The sequence below is a fragment of the Cervus canadensis genome, chromosome 1 (genome assembly GCF_019320065.1).
Source record: "Cervus canadensis isolate Bull #8, Minnesota chromosome 1, ASM1932006v1, whole genome shotgun sequence".
In the NCBI taxonomy this organism is placed as follows: domain Eukaryota; kingdom Metazoa; phylum Chordata; class Mammalia; order Artiodactyla; family Cervidae; genus Cervus; species Cervus canadensis.
Window position 1 is genome coordinate 30590636 of NC_057386.1, and position 18553 is coordinate 30609188.

At 53.7% G+C, this 18553-nt stretch overlaps 1 protein-coding gene across 1 annotated transcript in view; it reads left to right on the plus strand.

The window, feature by feature from the left end:
* The first annotated feature begins 853 nt into the window (after positions 1-853).
* Positions 854-18553, plus strand: part of LOC122420286 (protein shisa-6-like) — a 38679-nt gene continuing 20979 nt past the window's right edge. Inside the window, exons 1-2 of the mRNA XM_043435639.1 lie at positions 854-1016; positions 1303-2324. Coding sequence (XP_043291574.1) covers positions 1684-2324 — 641 coding nt within the window. The 5' untranslated portion in view covers positions 854-1016; positions 1303-1683. The remainder of the gene's footprint in view (positions 1017-1302; positions 2325-18553) is intronic.

An 18553-nucleotide genomic window follows, 5' to 3' on the forward strand; every position in this document is an offset into this window, starting at 1 on the left:
CGTTGCTTTTCGTTCTCATTTTCCTTTATGCCCACCGCCCCCCCACCCCCACCCCCAGCCTCCACCCACACACATCACGGTCAGATGATGATTATAACTCCCCCTTGGGTGGCTTCATGGCTTTGAAGTTAGACCCAGGCCTGCTTTCTACAGACCCAACCAGTAACCACGCAGGAACGCCCCCTTCTCCACCACCCCCACCCCCGGCCGCCGGCCCCCAACAGCTAAAGCGAAGGCATTTCAAAGCTGAGTCTCAGAGACTTTTTCTAACTCTGCCCCGATGCTCTGGAGAAAGTCTCAGAAAGAGGAAACGAGGCCTGCCCAGGGCTGCCCGTATGCACGAGGGGGGATGGGGGACCAGTGGGAGAGCAAAGTGCCAAGGCGGGGAGCGCTTAGGCCCCGCTCGCCGGTGGCCGGGTAACCTCAGGCGAGCCACGTGACCCCAGGTCTCAGTTTAGGAACCTGTAGCAATGGGCCTGACCGCGTCCCTCAGCTGCGAGCGTCGCCACTAGGGAGAGGCAAAGGCTCGCAGACACCCCAACACCCGCTCGGGTCGCGCACGCCCGGACCGGGGAGAGGTGGGAGCGGCCACGAGCTCTGGGCCGGGCCGGAGCTGCCGGGCTCCAGAGGGGACGCCCCCCTCCCCACACCCCCCGCTCCCGGGCCCCTCTTCGCCGTGGGAATGAACCGGAGTCCTGGGCTCTGGTGACGCGGAGCTTCGGAGAGGAGCTCGCGCTGCGAGCGGGCAGCCACGGAGAGGAGCGCCCCCTCCCCGGGCGCCCGGGAGCGCAGACGTGGGCGGCGGCGAGCGGCGGCCCCCCTCCGCTCCCCTCCCCTCCCCCGCCGGCCCGGCCGTCCCCTCCCCGCGCGGCGCTCCCGCGTGTGCGGGTGTGTGAGTGCGAATCTCCCTCGCTCCTCTCGCACACGCTCCGGCACTAGTGCAGGCGGCCAGCCGGCGGCTCCGGCTCGCCCGCCCGCCCGCCGCGCCGCCGCCTCTGCAGTCGCAGCCGGGCATGGTGAGTGAGTGAGGTCGGGCCCCGCGCGCTCCCCCGCTCGCCGCCCGACCCCGGCCACGGCCCGCTCCGTCCCTGGGAGCCGGCGGGGGCGCGCGCAAGCGCGGGGCCGGCGGCCGGGGATCGGGCGGCCGGTGCGCCCCGGGGCCGCCGGGCCCCGTCTCGGGAGCGGGCTCCGCGCCCCTCCCGGCCCCAGCCTCGCTCCTCGAGGGCTGCGCGCTCCCTCCCCGCCCGCCGCCCGCCTCCCGGTCTCCCCACCCCGTGACCGGCTCTCCGTCTTGTCCCGCAGGATCCGCCCGGACGGGACCACGCCGCCGCCGCCGCCGCCCGGAGCCGCGCTTCGGGTCCCGCCTGAGCCGAGCCGCGCGCGGGGCCGCCGCTGCCGCCGCCGGCGGGGGATGGGGCTGCCCGGGAGGCACGCCGAGCCCGCGGGGGGAGCGCGGAGCCGGCGCGCAGCCTGAGCCCCGGCCGCCCGCGCTGGGCTGGTCCGTGCGTACCTCGCGCTGCCGCCGCCGCCGCCCGCCCGCCCGCGCCCCGATGGCGCCATCGCCCAGGCGCCGCTGACCGCCCCGCGCCGCCCGCCCGGCCCGCGCGGCCCCCCTCGGAGCCCGGCCGGCCCGGGGAGCGGCCTGCCGCGGAAGCCTCCCGCGCCCTCCCGCCCGGCCCCGCCATGGCGCTGCGGCGCCTCCTGCTGCTGCTGCTGCCGCTGCTCTCGCTCCAGCCCTTGGACCTGCTGCCCGGAGCCTGGGGCGCCCGCGGCCGCGCCGCCAACCGGACCCTGAGCGCCGGCGCCGCGGCCGTCGGGGGCCGGCGGCCCGGGGGCGCTCTGGCCCGGGGCGGCCGCGAGCTGAACGGCACCGTCCGGGCGCCCGGCGGCCCGGAGGCGGGGAGCCGGCGGGGACAGCCAGCAGCGGCGGTGGCGGCGGCCAGCGCGGCCGTCACCTACGAGACGTGCTGGGGCTACTACGACGTGAGCGGCCAATACGACAAGGAGTTCGAGTGCAACAACAGCGAGAGCGGCTACCTGTACTGCTGCGGCACCTGCTACTACCGCTTCTGCTGCAAGAAGCGCCACGAGAAGCTGGATCAGCGCCAGTGCACCAACTACCAGAGCCCGGTGTGGGTGCAGACGCCCAGCACCAAGGTGGTGTCGCCGGGGCCCGAGAACAAGTACGACCCGGAGAAGGACAAGACCAACTTCACCGTCTACATCACCTGCGGGGTGATCGCCTTCGTCATCGTGGCCGGCGTCTTCGCCAAGGTCTCCTATGACAAGGCCCACCGCCCGCCGCGGGAGATGAACATCCACAGGTGAGCGCGGCCGCCCGGCGTGGGTAGGGGGGCCCGCCTGTCTCCCCAGCCTCCCTCCCGGCGGCTCACCCCTCTTCTCAGGCTTCCCTGTCCTCTTGGCATCTCACCCCCCCGCCCTCCTCGGGCTGCCTCCACTCTCTTAAGTCAACTTCTCTCCCCTGCCTCTTTGACAGGCAATAAATCAGAGCCTTCGGCGCCCTCTGCTCCATTTCTTCAGAACCGGACACGCACGCTTTGGTTGGTAGGGGCATTTACAGGGCCAAATAGGTATTGGTGGAATCCCCGAGTTTGAGTGTAGCAATTGTGCACCTTCCCGTAATCCAGGGTGGGGTTCCAGGGTGCAGGTTTCATGGCAGGTGGGCACCTCGCTGTAGGCGCTTATTGCATTTGGTTTTCTGAATCAAGCCGGAGCAGTCATCTTGGATATAGGGAGCTGAACAGTGTTGGAACCTTACTGAAAAGAGTGTGGACTGACTGTTCCCGGGTGTGTAGAGAGATGGGGGTGATAGAGAAAGGGAGCCTCCTGGGTAAGCAGGAATTCAAATCTGTCCATTCCTTCTTGACCAAGGGCAGATGGTTTCTTTTCATTGCATCCTACCCGGCAGCCGGGTAGGATGCTTATCTGCCCTGCTGAGACTGGAGGACTTGTTCTTTTAAGCCCCGTGGGCAGAACTCAGAGTGAATGCTTCTTGTTATGTTCAACGTGGTGGGCATCTTTCACTGCTTACACCAGGGAGGCAGTGGAGGGCTGCCTCCTGCCAAAACTTATGCCAAGGGCTCAAGATATGGTTGTCAGGCTTCCACCCTGACTGCCTCCCACCCTGCCACCCTAGCTTCCGGAGCACCCCTTGGGAGGTCAAAGCTGAGGGAATGGAGAAACCAGTCTCTCTTTACAACTCAGGGAACCATGCACCCAGGGGATGCAAGCTCAGCTCTGATGAATGGCTGGACATGGTTCAGCAGAGTCTTTCAAGGAACGAACCCTGCTCTGGAACGTGCCTCCGTTTCTGGCACAAAATGTGGGCACTGCCCTAGTCATGGAGACCACCCCCTAGACCAGCCCTCCTTCTGAGTTTGCCTGCAGGCTCCCACCCAGAGTCCTAGAGCTTCAGCTCATCTCTGCACTCGGCTTGTTATCCTTTTGGCCTGAAAACCTTCTTCCCTTACTGCTGAGGACATCAATCACCTGCACCTTGATGAAGAGAGAGAAAGGCAGATAGAAATTTCTGGGCATCTCTTTTTCCCCCCCTGGATACTGAGGGTGTTGAGAAAAGATGATGCTCTGTGGCTGATTTTGAGTCAAAATCCACAAAGTATGGGTACTTTAATATTGACAAACTCGAGTGTTGGAACTGAGCTTCCGAAAGGAGATGGGTTTATCGTCATCGCTCATTAACCCTGAAGCACCGTTGCTCTATCCCACCCCCACCTTGTCTCTCAGGGAGTAAGTCAGTGGCTAGAGGGAAAATGATGGAGGAGTTGTGACAAATAGTTTGTGGTCAGTCCTGGCTCTTAAAAGCAGAGGATTGGGGGGTGGAGAGCAAAATAAGGGCAAGGCACTCTGTCCTTTGGGTTTCATCTGGCAAAGAATTCTCTCTCTTGGCTCCCCTTCCTGAAGCAGGTGTGCTGGGTTCTTATTCCTCTGCCTCTGCCTCCAGGTCCCCAGGGTTGTCCACCTTCTCTTTCTTTGACTGTTTTGGCCTCTCATCACCCCTTCCAGGCTGGCTGTGGTCTCCAGCTGGCTGATTCCCATGAAGCTTTCTTTGGGTTTCTCTCGTCCCCAGGCCGTTCCTGTCTGCACCCCATTGGGAAACCTGTCCCTTGCCTTTTCCTCTGCCTCTTACTGAGTTTATTCATCATCCTCTGGGAGGATGCAGGTGGCCTGAGGAGGCTGGCGCTGGCCTCTGTCCTGTGGGCTGTGACCTTGGAGGGAGACGTCCCTGTCACCTCACCACACTGAACCCCCAGCCCACCCCAAACTAGGGTGACTAGTGTGTGTATGGGTGTGCGGCTCAAGGCGATGCCGTGGGGGCCGTTTTCTCTCCGAGCTTGGGGGAGAGAGGTAGCCATCGGAAGGGTGATGAGTTTCGGCCCTCAGACCATTATGTAAATGTGGGCTGTTTCTCCCTCAAATTCACCTCCTGATTTTATTCAGTTCACAGCACCTCTTCCAACAGCTGCAGGCTCGCCTGATCAGTGCTTGGGAAGCCGTCGTGTTGATGCTTCTTAGGTAGGGGACAGAGCCCGTCTCTGTGTTTAAGGGGGTGGGGGAGGGGACAGAGCACAAGCGAGCCATCTAGGACACTCCCCGAGTGACCTTGGGCAGATCAGAGAAACTTATTTTTCAGTTCTGGACCACTTAGGGACATCGCAGCCCACCCCGACCTCTCCCTCACCAGGCGTGGCAGGGTGAGTTTGCACATTAGCAGGAGCTTCCCACTGACTCCCGGGTATGCCCGCGTGGTACCACCACGCTCCCACTTTGCTTGGAGGTTGATGCTTGCTGTCCCAGGGAGTTTGGGGTGCAGATTGTCTTGTTGGGCAGGGGAGAAAGAGAGGGTGCTAGAGAAAGAGATAAATATTCACGCTGTAATGAGTCCTCCCTGGAGAAGGTGAGGGAGAAGGAACGTGTATCCTCAGAGGCCCACGGAGGAGGTGGGACGTGGGCTCTGTTCCGGACTCCTTGAAATAGTTCAGCAAAGGCATTTCCTTTCTGAGACGGCAAAGGTTATTTGACTTGTTCCAGCGTGTGAGCCTCTGTGAAGATGGTAGATGGGCAGACGGGCTGAGCGGGAGGGATGTTTGTGGGAGCGATAGAAGGGTCAAAAGAAGGATGTGCCTCAGGATGGGCCATCTGCCTCCTCAGGTGTCCGAGCCTGGCTGGCCCTCCGCCGGCCCTCTGCGCACCCCTCAGGGTGGGCCTCCCTTTTCCCTCTCCAGCCCCTGCAGGGAGGAACAGATTTAGTCTTTTCCAGAAGCGATTAGACCTTGCCGTCTGTGTGAGCCATCGCCCTGCGCCCCGCATCTGGGGGGAACCCACCAGCTCTCACACCGGAGCACGTGAGCACGGACTCTCAGCTGGACCCCAGGGCGGGGAGAGAGGTGGCCTTGGGGACCAGAGGCAGAGCCGGGCTCTGGTTCTGGAGAGCCCTGACATTGGCTGCCTGCCACCCGGGACCCCACTTCCCATCAGGATCTCAGCCTCATCTGGCCCTTCCTTTGCACCTACCCAGGCTGAGACGCAAGCTGCCAGACCACGGGGCGTCCCCGCCCGGAGCTCAGTGTTCGGAAGAGCTTTGGCAAGGCTTCCCTGGGGCTGTCTGTTCAGTGAGGGCCTGCTGAGGCCCCAGGGGCAGGGGCTCTGCCCAAAACATGGCTTCAGAGAAGGGCTCCTCAGTTCTGAACCAGCCCGCTCACATTCCCACCCGTTCCTTCCTCCTCCTCACCCTGTGTTGATTCATTAGAGTCTTAGAGATGAGAATCATTCTGAGGGAGGAACAGTGTGCCTTTTTTTTTTTTTTTTTTTTAATGGCTAGTGAGGTCAGGAAGCTTTTAGGGTGCTGTAGGCGCAGTGGGTGAGGCCAGAGATGCCCAGGGTCCTCACTCTGCCTGCCCAGGGATGAAGGGTGGAGGAATTTAAGGTGCAGATGGGCGTGGAGAAGTGCTCAGGGCTGTGGGAAGAAAAACCTGAGCTGATGTCATTAGGGAGAAGGAAGCATATTCGTGACCCCAGGTAACCTAATCAAAATGGGCCTACATCTTGAGTTCTTCTGCTTATTTCTAGAAACATCAAGGGAACACTGTGTCCTACCTTTTCCTCCTACAGAAATTAATTACAAACCTGAAGAGCCCTGTTTTGTCCGCATAGGCCACGTAATTGCGGCAGTGGGACCACTCTGCCAACTGATTTAGTGAGTTCTCGTCCCAGGTTCCTGGGCAATGAATTGTCAAATCACTTCAAACACTCCATGTTTTGAAGCACCATGGGCTCACTAGAATGAATTGATCTAAACCGAGAGTCAACTTGTATTTTGGTTTTTTTTTTTAAACTTCAAATATAGCAGTTTGAGGGAAAGGAAAAAAATGCATCTTGCCTTGGACTGAAAGTCTTAGCCTTGCATGTTTTCCATTTTCTTGGAGTAAGAAAAAATGCAGAGAGTGAGAGAAGTGAAATTGTGGAAGAATTTAGGAAGGCTTATGAGGGGAGAGGTCAGGGGAAGGATACCAGGAAGACAGAAAGGAGCAACAATAGGAAAGGGAGGAAGGTGACCAGGTGCCAGCATGGACTGCATTGCCCAGATCCCCAGCGCTTGGTTTCCTCCTGACCCTGCAGCCACGTGTATGTGTGTTCATTCAACAGATGAGCCCTGCCCACCAGCTATTGGCACAGAGCATTTCAAATCATAAAATGTAAGCCTGTTACCTTTGACCTATGAGGCTAAGCAGAGTTCATTCTTAAAAAAAAAAAAAAGATATATATATGTATATATATATCTCAATTCAGTTCAGTCGCTCAGTCATGTCTGACTCTTTGTGACCCCTTAGACTGCAGCATGCCAGTCTTGTATGCTGGATTTTAGTTGCAGCATGTGGGATCTAGTTCCCTGAGCAAGGATCAAACCTGGGCCCCCTGCATTGGGAGCTCAGAGTCTTAGCTACTGGACTGCCAGGGAAGCCCCTAAGCAGAGTTCCTTTTTGATGGAGTGGGTCAGCCATGCAAAAATCCTGGCGCTTGGGGAGTCCTCCCTGGAACGTTGTTTGCTGTCTTCCTGGGTGCTCCACCCCCACCTCAGCCCTGGAAGGCATGCATTTCTGTCCCCTTTCCTGCTCACACTCAGAGCACGTTCATTTGAAGAAACCTTCTGCTGTGGTCCTAAGAGTTGACCCACAGTTTCCAGCTGCTAGGACACAGGAGGAGAAAGAGCCCAGTGCATTGTTTTCAACCTGTTTTAATGAGAGATCAGAGTGAGCATGCAGTCGATCTCAGATCAACTATGCAGGAAGCAGTGGTTTAGAGCTGAAAAAGTGAGCTGACCAAGAGATGATCCCAGATGGACAGGCCCTGGGGCCTGGGAGAGAAGGGAACGACTCAAAAAGAAGCTTCCTCTTCCCAACTCCTCTGCCTGTTTCTCCATGGCCTGAAGGGATGGTCACAAGGTCTTCGGTCTGGCTCCTTCCCTAGAATCAGTGAGAATCCCCAGCGAGTGGTGGAAGGAGCTCCCAGCCCCTGGCTGCTGGGTATCATCACTGGCCTTCTCTGCCACCCCCGTCCCTCCACTCAAAGTCCCGCAGAAGCTTATTTTTGAAATTAGGATGAATTCAAGTGCATTTTTGTCTTACATCCTTTGACAATATATATCTCATGGAGCCACAGAGTTGTGGTTTGAATTTCCTAGTGTCAAGACCATCTCAGATGGGCGATGGGGACAGGGAACTTTAATGGACTTGATGAGGACCTGGGTTGCGTTCATTTCTGTGCGCGTTCTCAGGCGCTCAGTCGTGTCCCATTCTTTGTGACCCCATGGGCTGTAGGCCACCAGGCTTCTCTGTCCTTGGAATTCTCCAGACAAGAATACTGGAATGGGGGTTGCCATTTCCTTCTCCAGGGGATCTTCCCAACCCAGGGATCGAACTCGTGTCTTCAGTATCTCCTGCACTGGCAGGTGGCTTCTTTTACCCCTGAGCCCAAGTTTATGTTTGAAATACATTTAAAAATGTGATCCCCCCGCCCTTTTCTCTATCTTAGGAAACACCTATTTTTTTATTTCTCCCCAGGTCACATTTATGACTCCACACTCCCAGCATCTTCCTTTTCAGTTGCTGCAGACAGGAACGAGGGCTTGGTGGGAAGCTTTATCAGTGACCTCTCAGAAGGTCTCAGTTCTTTGGCCTTGAGCAGGCTTATTTTCCACCTATTCAGGGCACATTGCTAACCTCGTCTATATATATACATTTAAATTTCTGGAAGTAAAACCAAAATGCTCTGAGAAGTCAGAGTAGTACTTTCTTTTATTTTGTCATCCATGGGCACAGAACCATAGAATTTTTATTGCAGTCTAGTCATTTAACTTAGCTCTGTAATTTTGTAAGCCAAGCAGCTGGAGCCCAGGGAGGCCAGATGACAATGCCAAGGGCCCCCAGGGAGGGAATGAGCGATATTGAACTAGAAGCCATGGTGCTGGTGTCCTGGGCCACCAGGTCAAGCCTCGTCTTCTCACCTGGTGGGAAATCTCTCCTATTTTACTTTATGTACATGTGTCTTTGTCATCACCAGATAACTTTCAGATATTTAGAGATGTGAGTGACAGCCTTCTCCCTCCTACTTCCCTATATTTTTATTCAGCCCTTTTCTCATTCATTTTTTCTGTCCACTAAAATGACTTGCGTTTACTTCCTTGGTCCCTGGCAGTTTCTCCGAATTCCTTTGTAAAGGGCAGTACCCTGCTCTGAGGTTATTATTATGATCCTTTAATAATAGCTGAGTAATGCAGACCATTTGAAGAAGGAAAATACAGCACAAGCCACAGAGTTGTGAACGAGAGCAGTGAGTTGTGGATAAAACTGTGGGCAGAAACTTGTAATTAAACACACGGGCTGTGAATGCCTTCTGTCTCTCCCAGCGATGGGTGGGAATGCTGGAACCCACCAGGTAGATGCACGTTTCAGTTTTTGCCAGAGACCAGAGCGCCCCTGATAGCTCAGTTGGTAAAGAATCCCCCTGCAATGCAGGAGACCCCGGTTTGATTCCTGGGTCAGAAAGATCTGCTGGAGAAGGGATAGGCTACCCACTCCAGTATTATTGGACTTCCCTTGTGGTTCAGCTGGTAAAGAATCAGCCTGCAGTGCGGGAGACCCGGGTTCGATCGCTGGGTTAGGAAGATCCCCTGGAGAAGGGAATAGCAACCCACTCCAGTATTCTGGCCTGGAGAATTCTATGGACTGAATAGCCCATGGAGTCGCATAGAGTCAGACACGACTGATTGACTTTCATTTTCAGAGTGCCCCCAGACATCCCTTGGCCCCCAAAGTGGGTGATTTCAGGTCTGTCCTCCAGGATGGCTCCTGCATGTAAGACAGCTCTATGACTCATGGAAGCACCTTCACTGGCGCCCATCTTGCTTTTTCTCAGCTCTGGGCTGAGATATTGCAGGGCCAGGGTGTATACAAATTGAGGGGACCAGAGAAGCTTTGAGGAGGATGACTGATGAAGCTGGAAACTTGGGTTCCATCATTCTGTTGAAATTCACCTCTGTGGCTTGCAGTTTGGGGCTTTCACCCGCAACATGCCCAAGTCCTCCTGGGAAAGAAGCAGGATGTACCTGTCCTTGTGTGTCATCCTTCTCGGTGGTCACCTTGGGAAACCACCTGCTGATTCTCCCCAAGAAATTTTTGCCACGGTTCCTCTCTTGGAAGTGCTTTCAGAGCCCATGTGTGTTGTTTTGACTTTTCATCATGCTAGCATATTTTTATCCTCCTAGGGTAGATGGTTATAAGCTTCGATGTCACGGGGCTGAGGCTGATGAATGAAAGAGGTGTTCAGCTGGTTACTGATCAGAAGGGAGGGAGACCTGCTTGCCCGGAGGCCGCGTCAACTGCCTCCAAAGGCAGGGGCCCAGAGGAGGCATCCTGGTGCTGAATGCATTCGAGTCCTCTGCTCATGATGACCGCTCGGAAGGGGCCCCTCCCTACATGGAAGGGTGATTACTGCCCTTAAGAAAAACAGCTTCGTGCTCTCCCAGTGTGTCTTGGCAGACAGCAGAGGAGCTGGGAGAGGGGGAAAGAAGGGGTTTGGTGTGCAAAAAAGGGCTCAAATAACCCCCTAGAAAAGATTAAATATGGTCCCACATTTCTGCATGAGATAGTAGACAGGTAGCCCAACTTTCCTAGTTTGATTCTGAGGGTAGAGGGACCCAGTTTCTTTGGGATGCATGCGGCCAAGCATGGGGGTCAGAGCCGGGTGTCTGCCATGCCCTGCCTCCCCTCCCCTCCATCAGAACGCCAGCACCTCTGCAGTCTGGCACGCAGATGAGGTCACCGCTTGGGCTACACAGCCACTGATGAAGCAGAAGTGTTTGCAAGCACAGAAAGATGGGGTTTCCGGTGAGCATTGCTGGGAGAGTCCTCGTGTGCTAACTGTGCCTCCCCAGACTCCCAAAAGTACATTCATTCCACGGGGTTGATCACAGAAATGGAGCCAGGATGGGGCAGGCTGAGTTTCAGGGCAGGTGACAAGGAGCCATCAGGTGTAGCAGTTGTGGCCAAGTCCTGTTCCTCTTTGGTGCTGGTGAGGCAGTGGGCTGCGCTGCTGTGCCTTCTTCTCGGGAGCCAGTGGGTGCTGAGGGGCTGGGGCAAAGCCTTTGCTCCCACCAACCCCTCACGGCCACTCTGGAGCACTCTGGGAGAGGTCAGTTCTGCTCTGCCGCTAGCCGTCCCCCTCCCTCTGCTCAGGCGTCCGGAAGTGGAGAACTGTGTCTCCCTGGAGCTTCTGATGCCCGACCCCATCACCTGTCACTCCAGAAAGCCAATGTTTAGGACCTGAGAGCTCAGTTAGGTGAGAACTCAAGGTCACGTGGATGAAGCAGGAGTTGTGGGGAATGGGGAAATACTCAGAAGAGCACCCCTCCTCCAGGACTTCCTTCTGTACCTGGCATCCTGTGTGAGCTCACTGCATCCTTCTACCACCCTGAGTCTGGAGCCGTTTCGCAGAACACAGAATCAACTCAGAGAGGCTTAGTAACTTGCCCAAGATCACACAGCTAGTCCATTGCTGGCCACTGTCTCCTTTGCGGGCCAGCAGGGCACCTGGCTCTCACCTTCCTGAATGTAAACGAGTCAGTGATGCTTAGACTGCTTGAGAAAGCAAAGAAATCATCCCCCGTTGTTGTTATTCAGTCACTCAGCTGTGTCCGATTCTTTGTGACTCCATGGTCAGCAGCACGCCAGGCTCCCCTGTCCTTCACTATCTCTGAATTTGCTCAAACTCGTGTCCGTTGAGCTGATGATGCCATCCAACCATCTCATCCTCTGTCGCCCCCTTCTCTTCCTGCCTTCAATCTTTCCCAGCATCAGGGTCTTGTCCCCTGAGATGTGTCATTTCTGTAAGGGACCGGAGGATGAGTGACCTAAGGACCAGGGTACCTAGATTCTGGGCTGGTGGACCCATTTGCATTGCCTGCAGGCATAAGGTGCCCGAGGCAGTGAAAAGGGCTTCTTTTTGAGAATCATTCGAGCTCATAATCTACTTTTCGAGATTTTACTGGTGGAGGATTGTGAAGACAATACCAAGAAAAGGTAAAAAGTAAAAACACACAAAAACACACTGGTTTTAATTGGAGAAAAAAAAAAAGACCGTCAAACAACTTCCCCCTTAAACCTTTGCAATATTGAAAGGACTCCCCCAGAGCAATTCTGCAGGAGTCCTGGCTCCTGAGAGTAATGGGGCACTAGAGAAAAGAAGCGAGTTGAGGGGTGAGAGGATGGACCTCGTGCCATTCCCAGTTTTAATTACAAAGACGTATGGCTCACAAACAGCTCCATTTATCACAGCTCCCCACTCTGCCCCATTTATAACATCGAGCACAGTGCTCGCCAGACCCAGAATCCCGGCCAGCTCACCCTGCCTCCCCGCTCTACTTCTCTGAGCCCTGCGTTCTCATTCCTCAATCTTCACCAGAGTTTCTCTGCTTTTCCAGGCCTCAAGCCCTCTGTCCCGAAAAGCCCATGAAAAGGAAAGAGCCCTGGGGTTTGCTCTCTAGCTTCAGCCATCTTGACTGCTGGTGGTGGTCCTGCTCACGGTCACAGCTATGGTGGTGGTCCCTGGCAGAGCTTACATTCCCGGGTCTGCAGCTTAGGTCCTTGACCCTCCGATCAAGGCAGGTGTGGGAGCGTGGAGGTTTCTGGGCACTGTTTGCAGCCCCCACCCTGGTCAGAGGGGCAGGAGAACCCTGGACCCTCCTGCCCTGGTCCCACCTCGGGACCCATGGAAGCTGAGTTCCAGCCAGGCTCTGGGTAGCCGCGAGCTTGGCCCCGTTCCCCAGCGTTTGGGAGGGGAGTCACAGCTTTCTGCAGGCTTCACAAACACTCTCATTCTTCCTTGCTTTTTTGGCATTTGGTCTCGTGTACTGTTCCCATTAGCTCCGACATTAAAGTCTCATTACTTAGGACATCTGTCCTCTGGACAGAGTCGCTGTTCCCTCAGCCAAATGTCCTCTTCTGGGAAGGAGGCTTCCCACCCAGACAGTCAACACTTCCCTCTTCCTTCCATCCTGCTGCTCCAGCGAGGAAGGATTTGAACCCTGGGAGTAGGTGCCAGAGTGAGAAGGAGGGGAATATGTCCAGAACCCACCCACCCTGGACTCTGAGGTTCTGGGGTACAGACCCCTGGAATCTGGGGCAGGGAGGGGGCCGGCCCCCATAATAGCAAAGAAGATGTCTCCAGGAGAGCTTTGCTCCCTCAGTCCTCTGATCAGCCTCAGATCCTCTCGGTAGGAACTCTGGCCTCGGTCACCCCCATGTCTGGGCAACTGAAGGTGGCCCTATGTTAACCCACCTCCTGAAGTGACTGGGCAGGAAGCCCAGCCCACGTGCTGAGGCTGCTCCAGAACTTTTGGAAGAATCTGGACTCCAGCCTCCCTCTTGGACCTTCTCTGCCTTTTTATTGTATCCTGAGAAATCTGCCTGAACATTCCCAGGAATGCTGTCCCGTCGGCTCGGAAGGCTCTTCAGGCTGTGGGAACTCACTCAGCTCTTCTGTCCTCAGAGCCTCAACAGCCAGCTTCTTACCCACCTCTGTGCCAGCGCCCCCTCCCCCACCCCCAGCATCTGCGACGAGAACCCGGCTTTCAGCAGAGGATCTGCTGCTTGTCCCTCTGTCTTTTAAGTCACATCATTAAAATGTTGCTTCTTGTTCCTCTCGGTGTCTTTGACCACCGAGGCCTCTGTCTCCATCTGTCCTTCTTTTGATTCCTCCTCTGTTGAGAGTTCTTTTATTCCTTTCCTCACTTCCTCTAGTTCTCCTTCTTAAACTTGTCCTGTCCTGCTGTAACTTCATTAGACTGCATCGATTCAGACTCTGCTAATTCAAAATTTATCCAAATGGGACTTCGGCTAAGTTGCTTTTCTTTTCTCTGTCTGATAAAAAGCTGTGACGAACAGATTAATAGCTCAGACGAGACCGCAGGGATGGTACAGGGTGCGTCCACCAGGCAGAAAGACAGACTGTGTTCAAGCAGGCCCTTCTGCAGACAATCGGCATGCTAATTACAAATCATTCTTATCTGTTCAATAAAGTAGCTCTCCGAAGATCAATTTTTTTCTTTTCTTTTTTTTAGCCTAGTTGGTAATCCTGCGATGGCCCAGGAAGCCGTAAAAATGCATTTCCTTTCAAGTGTGTTATAATTTCCACGTCTGTGTTATTGAGTGGCATTACTAGCCCAACCCCATGTTATTGAGTGGGATTACTAGCCCACCCCATTACTAGCCCACCCCCAATCTGCTGGATTGGTGATGCTTGCCCATCGGGCTGCTTCAGATTCCCTTTTGAATTCCCTCTGGGCGCTCCTACTAATTTCCCTTCTTTTTGTTTTCTGTTCTTTTGTATTTCCCTGAGGTTCTCAATCTGTAAACTCTCTCGCCCTCGGCTTTGATGGATTATGCTACCACGTGGGGTTCCCCTCGCTCCCTTGGGCCACAGGAAGACCAGCTGGGCATGAGAGGCTAGGGACCTAGAAGCTGACAGGACGACTGGCCCTGTCTCTGGGTTTAAGAGGACAGATCTCTGTCTTGCCTCCGTCCGTTCTTCCCCTATTGTCTGTTCCCGCATTGCTGTCCCGACACCACTCTTTGGATTGACCAGGCAGCATTGCACCCACTATAGGACAAGACAGGATGTCCTTTGTTATTGTTCAGCGGCTAAGTCTTGTCCGACTCATTCTGAAACTCCATGGACTGCAGCACGCCAGGCTTCCTTGTCCTTCACTCTCTCCTGGAGTTTGCTCAAACTCGAGTCCATTTAGCACACCACTCCAGTGTTCTTGCCTCGAGAACCCCGTGGACAGTATGATAAAGGATGTCCTTAGAGGCACCCTTACAGGAAAGGACCTTGGCCTCTTTCCCTTGGCCAGCTTCGGTGGCTCTCGAGGGACCCCTAGCTAAGCCCCCTTCCTCTCACTCCTGGAGGTCAGCATCCGTCTTTCTCTGCCTTAGAGCGTTTCCTGAAAACAGGAAGCAGGCTCATGGCAACTTCTGTCACTTTCTGTGCCCGTGACCAGGGCTCAGCCCTGCTCTGGCCTGTTGCCCTGCTCTGGGGTGGGGGACTCTCCAGTTGTGGAGGCGTGTTCTTCTCCGGCCCCTTCTGTTCTCAGCGCACCTGGGAGGCTCAGGTCCACAGAGATAACTCGTATCCTTACACACGCGGCAGCCCCGGGCTGCAGGAGAAAATGCATTTTCCTCGCACACTCCACTCATATAAGAATGCTCTCTGCACGTGGCCTCCTGCGAACGCTTGTCTTTAACATCTTAAACTCATGGACCCTCTTGGTTCCCAGGGGCAGATGATACGTTTTAGTGCCTCTCCCTCTGGGCGCCAGATGTGTCTAGAGCTGGGGTTCCCTCTCCCCCTGGAGGTGGTGTGTTCCCTTCCTCGGACGCAATTCTCGTTCAGTTAATTCTTGTGGGAAGCCAGGATTCACTTTCCTCTGAGGTCTGCCCACTGGAGCATGGGCTTCCCTGGTGGCTCAGCTGGTAAAGAATTCACCTGCAATTCAGGGGACCCTGGTTCGATTCCTGGGTTGGGAAGATCCCCTGGAAAAGGGATAGGCTACCCACTCCAGTGTTCTTGGGCTTTCCTGGAGGCTCAGTCGGTAAAGAATCTGTCTGCAATGCAGGAGACCTGGGTTCGATCCCTGGGTCGGGAAGATCCCCTGGAGGAGGGCCTGGCAACCCACTCCAGTATTCTTCCCTGAAGAATCCCCAAGGACAGAGGAGCCTGGTGGGCTACAGTCCATGGGGTCACAAAGAGTCGGGCATGACTGAGTGACTAAGTACAGTGGAGCAACCTCCACCCTTGGGTACCCCACCCTTTCAATAGTTGCATTGATGTGAAGGTACTTAAACTTGGAAATGACAACAATGTTAAAAAAAATTAAAAAAAAAATTTTTTTTAAAGAAGGAAGGAAAGAAGAAAGAGAAAAAAAGAAAAAGGGATGTAGGAAGAAGAAAAAAAGAATTACTGAATCTTTTGCAGAAAATGTTGCCCTGATCCGTTTAACCCATTTGCCCTTTTAATGCCTGGACAGAATCCTTGTTTTGCTTTTTGCGCCCTAGTGGAAGCCTGACTTGTGCTGGGCTCACAGGGAGGAACGGGCACTCAGCACTTGGCTTGCAGAATCCAAGTTCAGAGTTTGGCAAAGCTGGTGTGTGACCAGATGCATTTCTGACCTCAGGCCTGAGTGGAAAATATGGGCTGTAGGTGGTCCCTTCCAGGATGACCCGTAGCCACAGGCCTGCCATGTGGCTCCCTCTCCACGGCAGGCGTTTTGCCATCTGGCTTGCCTGAGTCAGCTGCCCGGCTCCCCTCTTCCACCTGTATACATGTGCTTTCCTCGTGGTGCTATCGGCTGAGCCTCTGTAGATCCTGGGAGGTTGTATTTGGATTTATTTATTAGTCAAATATTTAGGTAGTGCTTACAAGGTACCGGGTTCTGTTCTAAGTGCTCTACAAGTACAAACTTGTTTAATCCTCGTAATAACCCTAAGAGCTGGACGTTATTTTGAGGCCTTAGCATTTTGGCCTTAGTTTTTCAGCAAGAACACAGAACCTCAGGGCACTTAAGCAGCCACCTCATGATCACCAATATCCTGAAAGTGAAGTGAGAAGTGTTAATCACTCAGTCGTGTCCAGCTCTTTGTGACCCCATGGACTAGAGCTCTCCAGGCTCCTCTGTCCTTGGAATTCTCCAGGCAAAAATACTAGAGTGGGTAGCCATTCCCTTCTCCAGGGGAATCTTCCTGATCCAGGGATCGAACCTGGTTCCCCTGCATTGCAGGCAGATTCTTTACCGTCTGAATCAGCAGGAAAGACCCACCAATATCCTGGGTTGTCAGAATTCTGACCCAGGTACTCTGGCTCCAGACTCCCATATTTAGCTAGTAGGTTATAACCACCTTCCTCTTGCCTCTCCTATAGATTTATGCCTGTGCTTAATAGCAAATCAAGAAGATGACTCCAACAGTATCAACAATAAGAGAGGCGGCAGGTTCATATATTAGCTCATCTATCACCTGGCTGCCCAAGTGGTCTTGCTAACAGATCTTGGTAGCATTTCCATTTTCCCATTTCCAAAGGGTAGCTGCCCTTCACGCATTCAGATCTTTGATGCATGCTCAGACAATCCAAATGTTTCCAAAAAAATCTGCGCTTGATGTAGATGCTACCGCATTTCCTAGGCCTGGGTAGATTTTCACGTGATTTGTGAGACAAGGGGTGGTGCGTGGGGAAGAGACACTATTAGGGATGAATCACGGTTCCCGGGGATGTGCGTCGACTCGGTGCCAGGCCTGAGGCTGACCGTGGGGACAGGTGCCCACGGGGTTGCAGTGATTGCTCTGCTGGCCTGAAGAGCAAAGCCGGCCAGCTGAGCTTTCCCTTGCTAAGTTCGGCCGTGCTTATTGGCCACGATGAATTCCGACTGGGCCGGGGACAACTCGGACCTGGGGAACGGCTGGGCACAGATGCACAAACATTGTTATCACAACAAAAGAGATTCTCGCCATCCATTCGGAGCCTCTGTGTATGTGGAGAGCAGTCTTGTGCGCACACAAAGCTGGCAGCTGTGTTTTTCAAGTGGACTGTGAGAGACCCAGGAAAAGGGAGAACTGAATCAAGCCATTCTCCTTGGTCCGTGTTTATTAAAAATATATTCACTTCAATTGTCTGGAGTGTGTGTTTCAGAGAATAAAAGCACCCTGGCTGCCCAGTAGATAAGAATGAAGCTGAGGGGAGAGAGGATGCTGGCTATTTCCTGAGTGGCAGGGTCAAGTAAAAGCTCAGTCATCCAGGACTCAAATAACCAGGGTATTTCATTTAACCGGAGTAGAACATCTACCCTCTACTTTTAGGAGAAATAGCATAGAAGTAGCAATCAGAATCTTCCATGGTTCATTCCACAGTTTTTATAGGAATTCCATTTCCCAGCTTGTCTCCATTCTACTGAGTTTTCTCTGTGAAGAGAACTAAAGATTAGGTTGGTGGCCCTCTCATGGAAGAACCTTGCATTTTTATAAGTAATTATATTCAGTATACTCTACTTAATTAGGCAGGAATGCTTTTAGAAAATTCTTCAAAAACAAGAGTGTTCTCATTAGTCGTTAGGAATAAAAAAACATTAACCAGAATAGCTTATTCATGGAATAGTTCATCTCTTTGGCCTTTTATCATCCCGATCCAAAAGCATAATTTTTTTTCCTGCTCCTCCGGAAAAGAGAAAGGTCCTGATTAAGAGTCTCAGCTCTCCAGCTTGCCTTGCTCTTGATACTGAAAGATGCAATGAACACCAGCTAGACTGATTTCCTCCCTTCCATGGTATTTATGTGGCCCTGAGAGCCAGAGACTGGCAGAGGCAGAAGGCTGGTTTCCATTTGTTCTGCTTCAGTGAGCAGAAATATACAGGAGATCTTCATGAAAAGTATGTTAATTGAGATCAAAAAGACTTCTGAGATAAACTAAGTGTTCCTAGCTTCCCCACTTCATTTAAGGGGAACCTAAGTTTTCCTTTCTGCTCAATGAGTGGTAATCAGGACAAAACAGTTCCAGGTATTTTATGTGGCACTCTTCTGCCACATTTATTTTAAACTTGGAAATGCCACAAAGTCCTGGGACTTCTGGATGGAGGGCAAGAACTCCATAGAGTAGGGCTTGTGCAGAGCAGGGGTCTAATGAAGTGTATTGGTGTCCTACTCAAGGGTTTCATTTGATGGAAGATTGCCTGCGAGCACAATGTAAAAACTTTTATGGCTGTTGATTTTGATGGTGATGAAGAGAAATGGGCAGTTGGGTGACCACTGAGTTCTGTCTGGGTAGATTTTTCTACTAAAGATTGAACACACTGTACAATGTCATATTCAGAGACCGTTGTAGGAACACAGTAGGTGAAAAAGTAAGTATGATTAAATGATGGAGGATTGGAAGGAAAGATGGATGGATGGGTAGATGAAAGGATGGATGAATGAAC